The following is a 15,189-nucleotide window of genomic DNA, read 5'->3' as shown; positions in this document are numbered from 1 at the left end:
AATTTGTTACAGGGTGATGACACACAGCTAGTTTAACTAATCTGTTACAGGGTGATAACACACAGCTAGTTTAATTTGTTACAGGGTGATAACACAGCTAGTTTAATTTGTTACAGGGTGATAACACACAGCTAGTTTAACTAACGTGTTACAGGGTGATAACACAGCTAGTTTAATTTGTTACAGGGTGATAACACACAGCTGGTTTAATTAACGTGTTACAGGGTGATGACACACAGCTGGTTTAACTAATGTGTTACAGGGTGATAACACAGCTGGTTTAACTAACGTGTTACAGGGTGATAACACAATAACACAGCTGGTTTAACTAATGTGTTACAGGTTGATGACACACAGCTGGTTTAACTAACGTGTTACAGGGTGATAACACACAGCTGGTTTAACTAACGTGTTACAGGGTGATAACACACAGCTGGTTTAACTAACGTGTTACAGGGTGATAACACAGCTGGTTTAACTAATGTGTTACAGGGTGATAACACACAGCTGGTTTAACTAACGTGTTACAGGGTGATAACACACAGCTGGTTTAACTAACGTGTTACAGGGTGATAACACAATAACACAGCTGGTTTAACTAATGTGTTACAGGGTGATAACACACAGCTGGTTTAACTAATGTGTTACAGGGTGATAACACACAGCTGGTTTAACTATTGTGTTACAGGGTGATAACACACAGCTGGTTTAACTAACATGTTACAGGGTGATGACACACAGCTGGTTTAACTAATGTGTTACAGGGTGATAACACACAGCTGGTTTTACTAACGTGTTACAGGGTGATGACACAGCTGGTTTGGACTGATGTGGGTCTTCGTGTGTCCTCTTTGTGTTTCCTTGTCCTTTCTCATTCTACTCTGTCTTTTGTGTCCTTCTACCCTCGTCTGTCCTCTCTCCCTCCTTCTCTCTCTCTCTCTTCCCCCCCCCCCATAGCCACTGTCACCAGCTCCAGTGAGAATGAGGAACGCTGCTGCAAAGAGGGCAGTGGTGCCAGCGCGCTTGTCAGGAATGACGGGCTCGGTGCCCCTCCCTCCGGCGCTCCCGCCCCGGCCACAGAGCCGGAGGGGGCATCGGGCGATGACCGGCCCTGCCCAGGCCTGCTGGCGCCCCTGGCCTCCTCGCCCTCTGACGGGCCCGCGCCCTACCACAGTGCCTCGCTGGGCCTACCACGGCCCAACTCGGTGGCAGGTCGGTAAACGTCGCGCGGGGTGTAGTCTGTGAAAGAGGACATCGCTTTGCTGTTCCTCCACGTCCGGGTTTGTGTGTGTGTGTGTGTGTGTGTGTGTGTGAGTAGATACTTCACTGTAACACCTCACCGATTCTTTTACTACTCTGTTTTCCTACGCGTGGACAGAGCAGTGTGAGAGGCAGGTGTGATAAGGGCATTACGGCTCGTATAGGTGTCTCACTTGCAGCTTAAACGGAGATGATTTGAGAGGATCAGAGACGCCGGCAAATAGAAAACGTACTGCACACTTCCACCAAAACGAATCATATAAGCTGTGAATTTTTCAGTGCACACACACACACACACACACACACACACACACACACACACACACACACACACACAGGCTTGTGTGTACAAGCTTTGTCTCACTCTCACCTCTACGAGCAGCACACCCTGGCTGGTCCCTGGCGGGTCCTTGGCACCCTGCCCAGCTAACACACACTAACACACACACACACACGCCCAGCGGAGGGTGCAGTATCAGCGGGTTGCGGCCCTGGCGGGGTGCCCCTACGATCACCAGTATAGGTGTACCTGAACAAGCCCTCTGCTCCCGAGAACCAACGCAGAGAGACGCTCATCCATTTGCAGGGATTACAGATTATCAAGAAGATTAGACTACAGAGGGAGATTAGACTAGAGAGAGAGAGTGCGTGTAAGGCATTAAATGTATGTATGATTCTGTGTGTGTGTGTGTGTGTGTGTGTGGAGATGGTGAACACTGCTCTCCAGGCTCCCTGGGAACAGTGTGGATAGTCTACTGCCTCTACAGCCAAACACACTGTTTCTCTGACTCCTTCAGAACACAAAACACACACATACGCACGTGAGCGCACACTCACACAGCAGCACCGCTGGGCTTCAGAAGTGCTGAGACTGTGGACTGTTCTGTACCTGAGGGACGTTTAATTGGGGCTCTAATTTGCAGGCCCCGTTCACTCAGGCACAGGAAGTTCTATTTCCACTTTCTTGCCAGTGTTGCACAAGCACAGTCGTGGTAAAGAACTTTCTCTCTCTCTCTCTCTCTGTTTTGACTCTGTCTGTGTCTCTTTCTGTCTCCTTTGTTCTCTCTGTCTTTGTGTCTCTCTCCAGCCACCAGCACCACTAAGCTGGAGGAGCTGAAGTATCTAGATGAACAGCGGAATGCACCCCTGCGCTCCTCCTTGCGAGGTCCCTGGCCTGGGGCGCACACCAGTGGCCGCAACCAGGAGGCCAAAGGTACACTCACATCCCAGCACTCGCACAGTACCTACACTCACATCCCTGCTCTCGCACAGTACCTACACTCACATCCCTGCACTCAAACGGTACCTACACTCACATCCCTGCTCTCGCACAGTACCTACACTCACATCCCTGCACTCGCACAGTACCTACACTCACATCCCTGCACTCGCACAGTACCTACACTCACATCCCTGCACTCGCACAGTACCTACACTCACATCCCTGCTCTCGCACAGTACCTACACTCACATCCCTGCACTCGCACAGTACCTACACTCACATCCCTGCACTCAGACTGTACCTACACTCACATCCCTGCACTCACACGCTAACTACACTCACATCATTGCACTCACACGGTACCTACACTCACATCCCTGCACTCAGACGGTACCTACACTCACATCCCTGCACTCAGACGGTACCTACACTCACATCCCTGCACTCAGACGGTACCTACACTCACATCCCTGCACTCAGACGGTACCTACACTCACATCCCTGCACTCACACGCTAACTACACTCACATCCCCGCACTCACACGCTAACTACACTCACATCCCTGCACTCAGACGGTACCTACACTCACATCCCTGCACTCAGACGGTACCTACACTCACATCTCTGCACTCAGACGGTACCTACACTCACATGCCTGCAGCCAGAGCTGCACCTGCACTCAGATACCGACATCAGGACCTGTACATACATTTAAACTGTAGCTGCAATCATATACTTGCACCAAGTCCTGTACCTAAATTTATATTTGACCTCCATCAAGGTCAGTGCGTACATTTACATCGCACTTACTTAAACAGTATGCCAGATTTTCTCCCTATGAAAGTGTATGTGTGTGTGTGTGTGTGTGTTACATTACACGTGTGTGTGTGTGCGTGTGTGTATGTGTGTGTGTTACATGTGTGTATTTTACCATGCAGCTCGAATCACCCCATACAAGCCTGTGGACATCATGCTCAAACCCTTGCTGTTCGAGGTACCCAGCGTCACCACGGATTCCATGTTTGTGGGCCGCGATTGGTTGTTCCAGCGGTTGGAGGAGGTGCTGGCGGGGACCGGGGAGGCGGGGCCAGGGGGCGGCGCGGTCGTGGTGGGCAGTGTGGGCTTCGGGAAGACAGCAGTGATCTCTCGCCTAGTGGCTCTGAGCTGTCATGGAGGCCGGATCAGGCAGGTGGCCTGCAACAGCCCGGGGTCCTCCCCTAAGAGTAAGACCACCACAGCACACAGCACATTAGCACCAGCTGTAGAACTGAACACACACTAATTCATGTGTTCAGTTTGAGTTTATGTGTCTCTGTCCTTATTTAATCACAGCCTTTGACAGGGCTGCAGTGGATAGCTGTGCAGGCATAACGTGCGTGCGTGTGTGTGCGTGCATGTGCGTGTGTGTGTGTTGCAGGGGGGAGCAGAGGAAGTGATGCCCTTAGCAACCAGCTGAACCCACCCTCTCAGAGCCCCCTACGCAGCAGCAGTTGCCCCCCGACCCCTGACACACACCGGCACAGAGAGGAAGCGGTCAAACGCCTTGCCAGCAAGGTACACACAGACACAGACACACACACACACAGACAGATACACACACACACACACGCACACACACACACATACACACACACACACAGACACACACACACAGAGACAGATACACACACACAGACACAGACACACACACACACACACACATACACACACACACACAGACACACACGCACACACACACACATACACACACACACACAGACACACACGCACACAGACAGATACACACACACACACACGCACACACACACACATACACACACACACACAGACACACACGCACACACACACACACATACACACACACACACAGACACACACACATATGCACACACACACACAGACACATATGCGCACACACACACACACAAGCGAACACATATATACACACAGACACATATGCACACACACACACACACAGACACATATGCACACACAAATGAATGCGTACACACATATACACACACAAGCAAACACATATGTATACACACACACACACATATGCACACACAAATGAATGCATACACACATACACACACAAACCCCCCAATACAAACGGATGCTTAATAACTTTATTAGGCAAACTGACATTTTGCATGTCCCTGTTAGGCTTCTATACATTCTGTATATGACTGTCCTCAGATGTCAGGTGGCTGACTGTCCTGCACTCACAACAGGGTCATTTTTTATTAGCCACGTTCGTGTAGACCAGGTCTTGACCATAGGGGGCGTTTTGTTAGGAAGCCTTTAACATAACCCTATCAAACCCATAAAGACAGCAGAATCAATTAAATATACATATACGTCGTCTTTAACACGAGTCATTTGGGAAAGTGGCACAGGAAACTGAACACGTTCCCATCAGTCAGCTGCTGATGTCTGAGAATGTAGACCTGACCGAACAAAGCCTGGGAGCCTATTAATGCAACGATATATGTCGTTGTACCCTCAGCTAGGCCAGTTTGAGCACAACACATTTCCACATTTAGTGCAGTTTTATTGTTGCAGCTTATAATTATTACGGTCCTACAATTATCGCGTAAACCAGCCGGCAGTTACTGCACAGTGTCTTAGATATTGTACAACCTCTTCATTTAAATGAATAAAAACATAAATAAATAAACTAATACATAAATAAAAGTCTTACAATTCTTACACAGCCTGTTACAGATTTCAGTATAATTCCAGCGTGGAAAAGAGTGTCGCAGCTCCCGTGCTGTTTAAAATCTTTTCTAAAGCAGGCACAAACAAATGATTTCCTTTACACCGAGGCGCTCTCTGTCTTCTGCCAGAGGGCAGCAGCTACTTCCCATAGTGCAGGACCTGGAAGTGTCTTCCTCTGCATGACTCTATCATCAGGATTTTCACTCTGGATACTCCGGTTACTACCGGAGAGTTTAGCTGCCGCAACGACTGCAACCCCGATCAAATTCAGCTCTCTGAAAGTGCCTGATAAAGCAGAAGCCCAGGTTCATCATTAATTCAGTATTAATTCAGTACTGTCTATGCTTTCTTTAAAAATGTACAGCCTTTGCTGGGATCTGGAACAAGGACTATCAACATGGCTTTTCCGTTGTCTGCATTGTCAATATGGACAGGATATTTGGAGGAACATGGCTGGTCTGTGGCAGTGAGGTGGATAATTACGGACTAGGGTTGCCTATTGCGTTTGGATATTACGTACACATGTGGAGTGGGTCTTATCCAATAAGGATATCCCTCAGACTCACTCATTCACTCATATATCTACTCATTCATTCATTCATACATCTACTCACTCATTCACTCATACATCTACTCATTCATTCACTCATACATCTACTCACTCATTCACTCATACATCTACTCATTCATTCATACATCTACTCAGTCACTCACTCACTCACTCATTCACTTATACATCTACTCTTTCACTCATACATCTACTCACTCACTCTTACATCTACTCACCCGCTCACTCACTCACACGCTCACTCACTAACTCACTCACTCATGCATCCACTCACTCACTCACTCACTCACTCATATATCTGCTCACTCATTCATACACACACACACACACACACACACACACACACACACACAGTCACTCACCCACTCACTCACAGGATCATTTCACACATGTACTCACCCAGAAAACACATATACAGTACATACTTGTTGTGCACACACACACATACAATCCAACTTCCATAGCTAAGGGGCTCCAGAGGTCTTAAGCAGCAGAGTGGTGTTGGTCAGAAGGCCGACAGTGGACGTGTATGAAACCTCCCAAACACTCCCTCCGTTTCACATGAAGAAAGCATGCTGTGTCCGAGCGCTTTTTAAAATGGCGTTTAATGCGCCATGAAAAATAGCACCTCCCAAACAAATCTGACACTTTACTCCCATTCTACTGTGTGTGTGTGTGTGTGTGTGTGTATGTGTGTGTGTGTGTGTGTGTGTGTGGGACAACACGTTAGCTATCTGCATCTGGGTTTCATCTGTGCTGAGCGTCCTAGTCACACTGCTTTAATCGGCCATCTGCTGGCCGGGCATCGCTGGCCACCGTGTGAGTTCTGAAGCGCTGTGGTTTAATGGTACTTCAGCTGGCATGCAGAAGCATGTATGTGTGTATGTATGTAGGGACCATGTATGCATGATATACGGACACACACCTGCACACTGCCGAATACAGGAAGGTTTTGATCAGTGTGATCTGTAATTCTTTTTCTTTGTCTCTCTCTCTGTTTCTCTTTATCTGCCTTTCTCATCTTTCCCAGGTGGTAGCGTATCACTACTGCCAGGCCGATAACACTTACACATGCCTGGTGCCGGAGTTTGTGCACAGCGTGTCTGCGCTGTTGTGTCGTGCGCCGCGTCTCGGCCCCTACAGGGAAGTCCTGCTGCGCGAACAACAGCTGCAGAGTCTCCTCAGTCTGCGATCCTGTGTGCAGGACCCTGTCGCCGCCTTCCGCCGGGGCGTGCTCGAGCCTCTGGCTCTCCTCCGCAAGGGTGAGGCGTTTAACACACATCACAAGGGTGAGGCGTTTACACACACTCCAGAAGGGTGAAGCGTTTAACATACATCTCAAGGGTGAGGCGTTTAACACACACACAGCCATGAGGAAAATATTAACAGCTGTGTCTCTTTGTAATATTATTTTGCATACGTTTGTGTATGGCTGAGGAACTGGTACGCCAGGTAGGGTTTGATGACAGAGGGCCTGCTAGCATTATGCTGGGTAGGATGGGCACGATAAACCCTGATTCTCTCAACCACTTACATCACTGTAGTTATGGAAAGTTTCCGCCTAATAACCATGATTGGTTCAGGAGACAAACAAACCAACGTTCAATGCTCCCTTCTCTTCCTCCTCCCACTTCTCGGGCCGAGCAGAGAGGAAGATTGCGGAGGATGACTACATCATTCTGGTGGATGGCCTGAACGAGGCGGAATTTCACAAGCCCGACTACGGAGACACCATTGCCTCATTCATCACCAAGATCATCTCCAAGTTCCCCAGCTGGCTCAAACTGGTTGTCACTGTCAGGGTCAACCTGCTGGTGAGTTCTCCTAACACATGATTGGTTTGCTGGTGAGTTCACCTTATACATGATAGGTGAACTCACCAGCAAACCAAACACTCAATGGTTAAGGCACTTGACTTGTAATCAGAAGGTTGCTGGTTCAAACCCCACCACTGCCAAGTTGCCACTGTTGGGCCCCTGAGCAAGACCCTTAACCCTCAATTACTCAAGTTGTATGGCTATCTACTGAGCTGATGTAGAAGACCTAGAGTAACCCTGATATGGCCAAGTCCTTGTTGATGCTTCGGTCCACAGCAGGGATGTTCCTCTGCTGCAGGACCAGAGTCCAGAACCAGAGTCAGTTGAGTCAGTTTGGTGTTAAAACAGGGAAACCACCCACCTGTGGTACACTCAGGCTTTGCAGAAGCTGGGTGGGTGCCCCCAACTGACTATTAAATAGCTGGTGGCTTTATGGTTGGTGTTGCTTTGCCATAGTATTGATTACCTTTGCCTGTTCTGAAGTCTGGTGCTGGGATCCAGCATTCCAGTGCCAGTTGTGTAAGTTAAGTCTCTCTGACTGGGGTTCCTTCAGTGGCAGTTGCTTTGGCTGGCGTTCCTTCAGCCAGCGTTGCTGATGGGTGTTTAGATACCCGGAGTTGATGGAGAGAAGGATATTCTGAGCTTCTAATCTGCTGGTGCTCATAAAGCAAAGTGGGCCATGGATGTAATGCATTATGCATGATGCCTATTTCAGGGGTTGTTTTTGGAATGGGCCTTTTTCCAGGATCAAATAAACAGTTCCTCTGGGCGACACACTCACCCTGACCAGTTGTTGAACGGGACCATACAGACGCTCGTCTGAGCTCTTGCTGCTTCCGTACGCGGGTGAAGCGAGGCAGGAGTTTCAAGGATAACAACGTATTGATTTCTGAGCGCTGGAATGGCGACTGAACTGAGCCGAGGCGTCTGAGCGTGCGGTACAGAGCAAGTCTCCCGACTTTGGTTCTGCCTTGTCGAGATCTTAGATGAGCCATGTTCATGTTCTGGGTCAAGCTCTGGAACTATAGTGTACTCCGCAGTGACAATTCACGGTGTCCAGAAAACCAACCTTTTATGTTCTATCTCCACGGACCATCGTGTCTGTATGGAAGAATGAAGCAAGGGAGATATTTTACACACACGTGTAATTCAGAGTGGTTTCACAGGGGAGCCTGAATTCCTGTATTTCCTCTCCTGCAGGGAGTCACCAGTCTCTTCCCTTTCCCAATCATCTCCCTGGACGATCTCCACGACAACAAGGCCATCGCAGCAGACCTGCACGCGTACGCGCAGCAGAGGGCGGAGCGTCTGCCCTCCGTCGCGGCCGCTGACGGTAAGGCAGAGCCAGGCGCTGCGGCCAAGCTGGCGTCGCTCCTAGCGGGCCGCAGCCAGGGCTCGTACCTGTACCTGAAGCTGGCCCTGGACCTGTTGGAGCAGGGCCACTCGCCGGGCCCCGGCCCCGGCTCGCTGTCCGAGCTCTACCAGCTGCAGTGCGCCGCGCGCTTTCCCACAGCGGCGGCCTTCGAGCGGGCGCTGCCCGTGCTGAATGTGGCACTGGCCTCGCTGCACCCGCTCACCGACGAGCAGCTGTTCCGCGCGCTCAACGCCGGCAGCCTGCAGGGGGCACTGGAATGGCCCGACTTCCAGCAGCGCATGGAGGTGCTCTCCTGCTTCCTGGTGGGCCGGCGGGACCGCACGCGCATGTTCTGCCACCCGTCCTTCAGGGAGTGGCTGGTGTGGAGGGCAGACGGCGACAGCACCGACTTCCTGTGCGATCCGAGGTGAGCGACGACTTCACTTCCTCTTGAGAGGCGTTGTGGGTTCTGAGAAACTGACACTGTTGCACAAATGAATACACGGTGGTTCCTACTGTCTTAGCGGTAGAGCATTTCTCCGGCAGAACAGCTACGGTGGATAATAACGAGACACCCAGGGACTGTCAGCTGACCCCCGTGAACATCCGGAGCTTCGATGTCCGTAGTCGGCATGTGGGGGGGTGAGGTTAGAGTGCACGCAGCGATGCCCACTTAACACACATCAGACAGCCCTGCCGCTTCACGGAGAGGCCCTGCGTAATCACAGTCTGTACTCCGGAAGAGACGGGACAGGTCCTCTGCTGAAACTGTCTAGACAGCGTTAATCAGTAGGTGATCAAGACAAAGCCATTGTGACACAGAGCAGCGGATGGGGGCGGATCAGCTAAAACAAACTCGTCTCGTTCTTCTCGTCACCTCTGTTAGTTTGAAGGTCTGTGACAGCTAAAACGATACTGCAGATGGTCTCCAATAGCGACGTGATTCACGCCGTCACCCACAGCCTTTTGTCAGCAGCATCAATCTGGCAGGACAAGGACCCTCGCGCCCGTTCTCCGATTCTCCTTGGGAGCCAGTCAATCCTGCCGCATGTCACAAGCACCGTGATTTGCGGCGCAGCCTACCGGAGCAAAATTAGTGCAGGGTGTTCCCGGAGTGTGACGGGGAAGGAGACGAAAGGACACTGTAGTGACGATGGTTATGTCGTTGCTGTAACTGATGATGGTGATGATGATGGAGATGATGATGATGATGATGATGATGATGAAGGGTGTTGTGACATAGGAGTGGACATGCCCTGTTGGCCTTCTTGCTCTCTCGACAAGATGGAAAACTGAACAGGCAGCAGACCATGGAACTGGGTCACCATATCCTCAAAGCACATATATTCAAGGTAGAGGACACAGCTGCACACACACACACACACACACACACACACACGCATACGTACCGACACATACACACGCACGTGCACACACACGCACACACACACACTCGCGCGCAAAAGTACAGACACACACACGCACACGCATACGTACGGACACATACACGTGTATACACACACACACACACACACACACACGCACGCATACATACCGACACATACACACGCACGTGCACACACACGCACGTGCATACGTACAGACACACACTCGCGCGCAAAAGTACAGACACACACACGCATACGTACAGACACATACACGTGTACACACACACGCACGCATACATACCGACACATACACACGCACGTGCACACACACGCATGCGCAAAAGTACAGACACACACGCGCACACACATACGTACAGACACATACACGTGTACACACACACACACACACGCACGCATACATACTGACACATACACACGCACGTACACGCACACGCATACGTAGACACATACACGCACGCACACGCATACATACAGACACATACACGCACGCACACGCATACATGCGCGTGCATACACACACACGCATACGTACAGAAACATACACGCATGCATACATACAGACACATACACACACGCGTACACACACACGCCTACGTACAGACACACACACGCGCGCGCGCACACACACACACACAGCTTCCACACCTTCTCATTCCATTTAGCACCTAATTGAATTAATTAGTGATGACACTTGCATACATTCTCTCTCTCTCTCTCTCTCCCCCTCTCTTAGGGACATAGTAAGAAAACAGGTGTTTCTTCCAGTATCCTTCAGGCTCTGTGGATTAGTAGCAGTACAGACAGTCTCTCTGCTGCTCTCTCTTCTCTCAGAAATCTCTACACACCCAATGTTAAGGTAGGTTAAATCACACACACTCTCTCGCACACACACGCGCACACACACTGTGCTGGAGGCCTCCCATTGAGCCTTCATCAAAGCCATTTTCAGGGTCAGTGTACCCATCTAATTAGCGACCCCGACGCATCCCGAGCTCACGTGGAGAGCCATGACAGTGTGAACGTCATCAGAGTAAAGACGACTGAAGACACACACACAGTGCAGTCATTAATGTTGAAAAAATGGCGTCACATTATAATTCTTCATTCATTCTACTATACGTTAATTGCTCTGTTCTGGACCGCCATTGTGATTTCCTTGTTTTAATGAAACGAGTGTGTGTGAGTGTGTGTGAGTGTGTCTGTGTGAGTGTGTGTGTGAGTGTGTGTCCTTCACAGCCGTCTGGGTGAGGAGCATTTCATTAATTTGTGTTTGGATAAATAAATGAGACTCTGTGTCCTGCTCTTTTAAGCCCCATGTCCTGCGAGTCCTGCGTGTCCTGCCCCATCCTGCATCCTGATCAAACCACCATTTCTGCACCAGCTCTCCATTCAAAGTGCCCGTCACCTTTCATCTGCTGTGAACACTGCGCGTGACTCCCTGCGTTCGGCCATAAAATTAATTCTAAATAAGCTATTTGTATGCTCAAAAGGATCTTGTCATATTTGCGTTTTCGCTGGTTGAATCCACAGCTAGAAAGCTTTTTCATTACAGGAGCCACTCTCTCTCTGTCTCTTGCACACACACGCGTGCGCGCGCCTCTGTGGGCCTGTAGACACTGGCGCTTTGTTGGTTCAGAATTCCTTTCTCGTCTTTGGTTTGACACAGTGGAGCAGGGATCTTCTCCGTGTCTGGCCAGGAAACTGAATTTGCACGCATGTGTGTGCTGTGGGGACGATTACGTCGCTACATCAAAGATTTTGGACTATAGTACCAGAATTAAAATGCAGCACACGTGTGTCCTGTCAGATCCAGGCCACAAGAAAAACACGTTTCTGTGGCTGGATTAACACGGGGGAGGGGGGTTTATGTGTGTGTCCATGAAAACTGGACTGAATACAAGTCATAGCTGTACAAGTCATAGCTGAGTCCATATGATGAGGAGCAGCTGGTGTCCCCACAGCCTGTCCTCACCTGCGTCCCCATAGCCTGTCCCCTCCTGCGTCCCCGTAGCCTGTCCTCACCTGCGTCCCCATAGCCTGTCCCCTCCTGCGTCCCCGTAGCCTGTCCTCACCTGCGTCCCCGTAGCCTGTCCCCTCCTGCGTCCGCGCAGCCTGTCCCCTCCTGCGTCCCCTCAGCCTGTCCCCTCCTGCGTCCCCGCAGCCTGTCCTCACCTGCGTCCCCTCAGCCTGTCCCCTCCTGCGTCCCCGCAGCCTGTCCTCACCTGCGTCCCCGCAGCCTGTCCCCTCCTGCGTCCCCGCAGCCTGTCCCCTCCTGCGTCCCCGCAGCCTGTCCCCTCCTGCGTCCCCTCAGCCTGTCCCCACCTGCGTCCGCGCAGCCTGTCCTCACCTGCGTCCCCGCAGCCTGTCCTCACCTGCGTCCCCGCAGCCTGTCCCCTCCTGCGTCCCCTCAGCCTGTCCCCTCCTGCGTCCCCGCAGCCTGTCCCCTCCTGCGTCCCCTCAGCCTGTCCCCACCTGCGTCCGCGCAGCCTGTCCTCACCTGCGTCCCCGCAGCCTGTCCCCTCCTGCGTCCCCTCAGCCTGTCCCCACCTGCGTCCGCGCAGCCTGTCCTCACCTGCGTCCGCGCAGCCTGTCCTCACCTGCGTCCCCGCAGCCTGTCCTCACCTGCGTCCCCGCAGCCTGTCCCCTCCTGCGTCCCCTCAGCCTGTCCCCACCTGCGTCCGCGCAGCCTGTCCCCACCTGCGTCCGCGCAGCCTGTCCCCTCCTGCGTCCCCGCAGCCTGTCCTCACCTGCGTCCGCACAGCCTGTCCTCACCTGCATCCGCACAGCCTGTCCTCACCTGCATCCGCACAGCCTGTCCTCACCTGCGTCCCCACAGCCTGTCCTCACCTGCGTCCCCACAGCCTGTCCTCACCTGTGTCCCCAGGTGTCTCGGCTGCTGATCCTGGGAGGGGCAAGCGTGTGCTACCGCACCGAGGTGCTCAACAGCGCCCCCGTGCTGTGCGTGCAGTCACACCTGGGCCACCTGGAGATGGTGTCCCTGCTGCTGGAGTTCGGCGCACCCGTGGACGAAGCGTCCGAGAACGGCATGACACCCCTGTGTTATGCCGCTGCCGCCGGCCACCGGGGGGCAGTCACGCTGCTCTGCATGAAAGGGGCAAAGGTCAGCAAAGACGCCTGGTCCAGCCATCAGTCACGCCTTAAAGAGTAACGCCAACAGCCTTCTAGCCCCGCCTCCCTTCTAGCCCCGCCTCCCTTCTAGCCACGCCTCTCTTCTAGCCACGCCTCCCTTCTCTGTGTGGTTTTTTGGGGTTCTGAATTAGCCATGATGCAATCACGGGCGGGTCAGCTATGGAAAGATGCTATATTAGCGCTACGGCTAGCAGCTAAGCAACGATCAGGTTGTGGCTCATTGGTTGCTAGGGACAGCAGCGATGCAGCACAAAATCTACGTAGTCATTTAATAAGTAATTTATATTTTTGTAACAGTTAGCTAGCTAGCCAAGTTAGCAACTCTCACAAATAGTAATAATTTATCATTTCTGGAGTGCTGCATGGCAATTCTGAACAAAGCTATTTCTCTCAGTGGTTTTAAGCTGCACCTCTTAGTCTTGCTGAGGTCAGGGAATGTAACTTTAACCCAAATCAATCCAGACGCTTCTCTTCAGAGATTTGCTGGCTAAGAGACTGGCTAATTTCTCTTGCCTACAGTCATAAATGATCAGAATAATGTAAAATAGCACACAATGTTTTTGTTACTTTTTTTGGTTTGGTTTCATTAGTGTAGTCCGTTAAGAATCTCCCATCAATTAGTCAGTTACATTACTCACAGTACAGGGCATCTGACAAAATCTCACAGTGAATCTAGAACAGTATATATTCCAGTACAAACTACTACCTGCTTATGTTGAGCAAACGCACCCCCACTTTACCCATTCTGACTACAGTGTGCGTGTGTGCGTGTGTGTGTGTGTGTGCGTGTGTGCGCGCGCGCGTGTGTGTGTGTGTGTGTGTCAGGTGGAGCACGTGGATAAGAGTGGGCAGTGTGCAGCCGTCCACGCTGCCCTGCGAGGTCACGGGGACGTCCTGCACTACCTGCTGGAGCAGGACTGGAGCCCAGAGCCCACGCAGCCCGATGCTGTCCACAAGAGCAGTGTGTTACAGCAGAGCCTGACTGCAGCTTCCAGTATGGAGCACATACCGGTAGGAAGCGCACACACACACACACACACACACACATACACACATACACACATACACACACACACACACACACACACACAGCCTCCAGTATTGCACACATACCGGCAGGAAACACATGCACACACAGCCGGGAACACACACAGGTAGAAAACACACACACACACACACTCTCACTCACCTTCAATATGGGCTCTGACATTTCAAGTGGAAAACACGACAAGGTAAACCCAAAGGAAACGTCACACAATCTGTGTACCTCAGTGTGACACACTCCATCCTGAGCTCCAGCTACATAGTAGAGAACTCCTCCACTCCTCCGAGAGAGGTTACATCCAGCCCCGTTCTTCGTTGTCATAGCAACGGGCCAAAGTCTTGTTCCTGTTCCTGACCAGCAGTTTTGTTTGCGTGAGTGTGTTTTTTGAGCTTAATGCCGTTGGTCTGTTGGCACGTGCTCAGGTCGTGAAGACCCTGCTGGCCTTGAACAAGGACAAGGTTGCCGTGGAGATAGATGCCTGTGATACTCTGTGGGGGGAGACAGGTGCGTTTCATGCCAGTGCTCCGATATGTTGCGTCCCAGTTTTTCAACACATTTAAAGGACGATGTGTGAACCGTGTGGAAACTGCAGTAGCCTGAATACCACTAAAGACAACACGGCCTCTTCTGCGTCCCTGATCC

General features: G+C 51.4%; 1 protein-coding gene across 22 annotated transcripts in view; it reads left to right on the top strand.

Annotated features, from left to right (window-relative positions):
- tanc1a (tetratricopeptide repeat, ankyrin repeat and coiled-coil containing 1a) overlaps nucleotides 1–15,189 on the top strand; it is a 53,579-nt gene that overhangs the window by 29,852 nt on the left and 8,538 nt on the right. For 16 of the 22 annotated variants that reach the window (XM_081710349.1, XM_081710344.1, XM_081710340.1 and 13 more), the window contains 12 exons: nucleotides 958–1,212; nucleotides 2,348–2,473; nucleotides 3,422–3,706; nucleotides 3,901–4,037; nucleotides 6,803–7,034; nucleotides 7,420–7,586; nucleotides 8,790–9,370; nucleotides 10,187–10,295; nucleotides 11,086–11,208; nucleotides 13,237–13,473; nucleotides 14,328–14,513; nucleotides 14,970–15,051. In XM_081710349.1, coding sequence (XP_081566475.1) covers nucleotides 958–1,212; nucleotides 2,348–2,473; nucleotides 3,422–3,706; nucleotides 3,901–4,037; nucleotides 6,803–7,034; nucleotides 7,420–7,586; nucleotides 8,790–9,370; nucleotides 10,187–10,295; nucleotides 11,086–11,208; nucleotides 13,237–13,473; nucleotides 14,328–14,513; nucleotides 14,970–15,051 — 2,520 coding nt within the window. The remainder of the gene's footprint in view (nucleotides 1–957; nucleotides 1,213–2,347; nucleotides 2,474–3,421; nucleotides 3,707–3,900; nucleotides 4,038–6,802; nucleotides 7,035–7,419; nucleotides 7,587–8,789; nucleotides 9,371–10,186; nucleotides 10,296–11,085; nucleotides 11,209–13,236; nucleotides 13,474–14,327; nucleotides 14,514–14,969; nucleotides 15,052–15,189) is intronic. The other 6 variants (XM_081710354.1, XM_081710345.1, XM_081710356.1 and 3 more) reach the window with 2 other exon arrangements.

This window comes from Electrophorus electricus, chromosome 3, assembly GCF_041902795.1.
Source record: "Electrophorus electricus isolate QZ-2024a chromosome 3, ASM4190279v1, whole genome shotgun sequence".
Classification (NCBI taxonomy): Eukaryota; Metazoa; Chordata; class Actinopteri; order Gymnotiformes; family Gymnotidae; genus Electrophorus; species Electrophorus electricus.
This window is presented reverse-complemented; position numbering and strand designations above follow the sequence as displayed.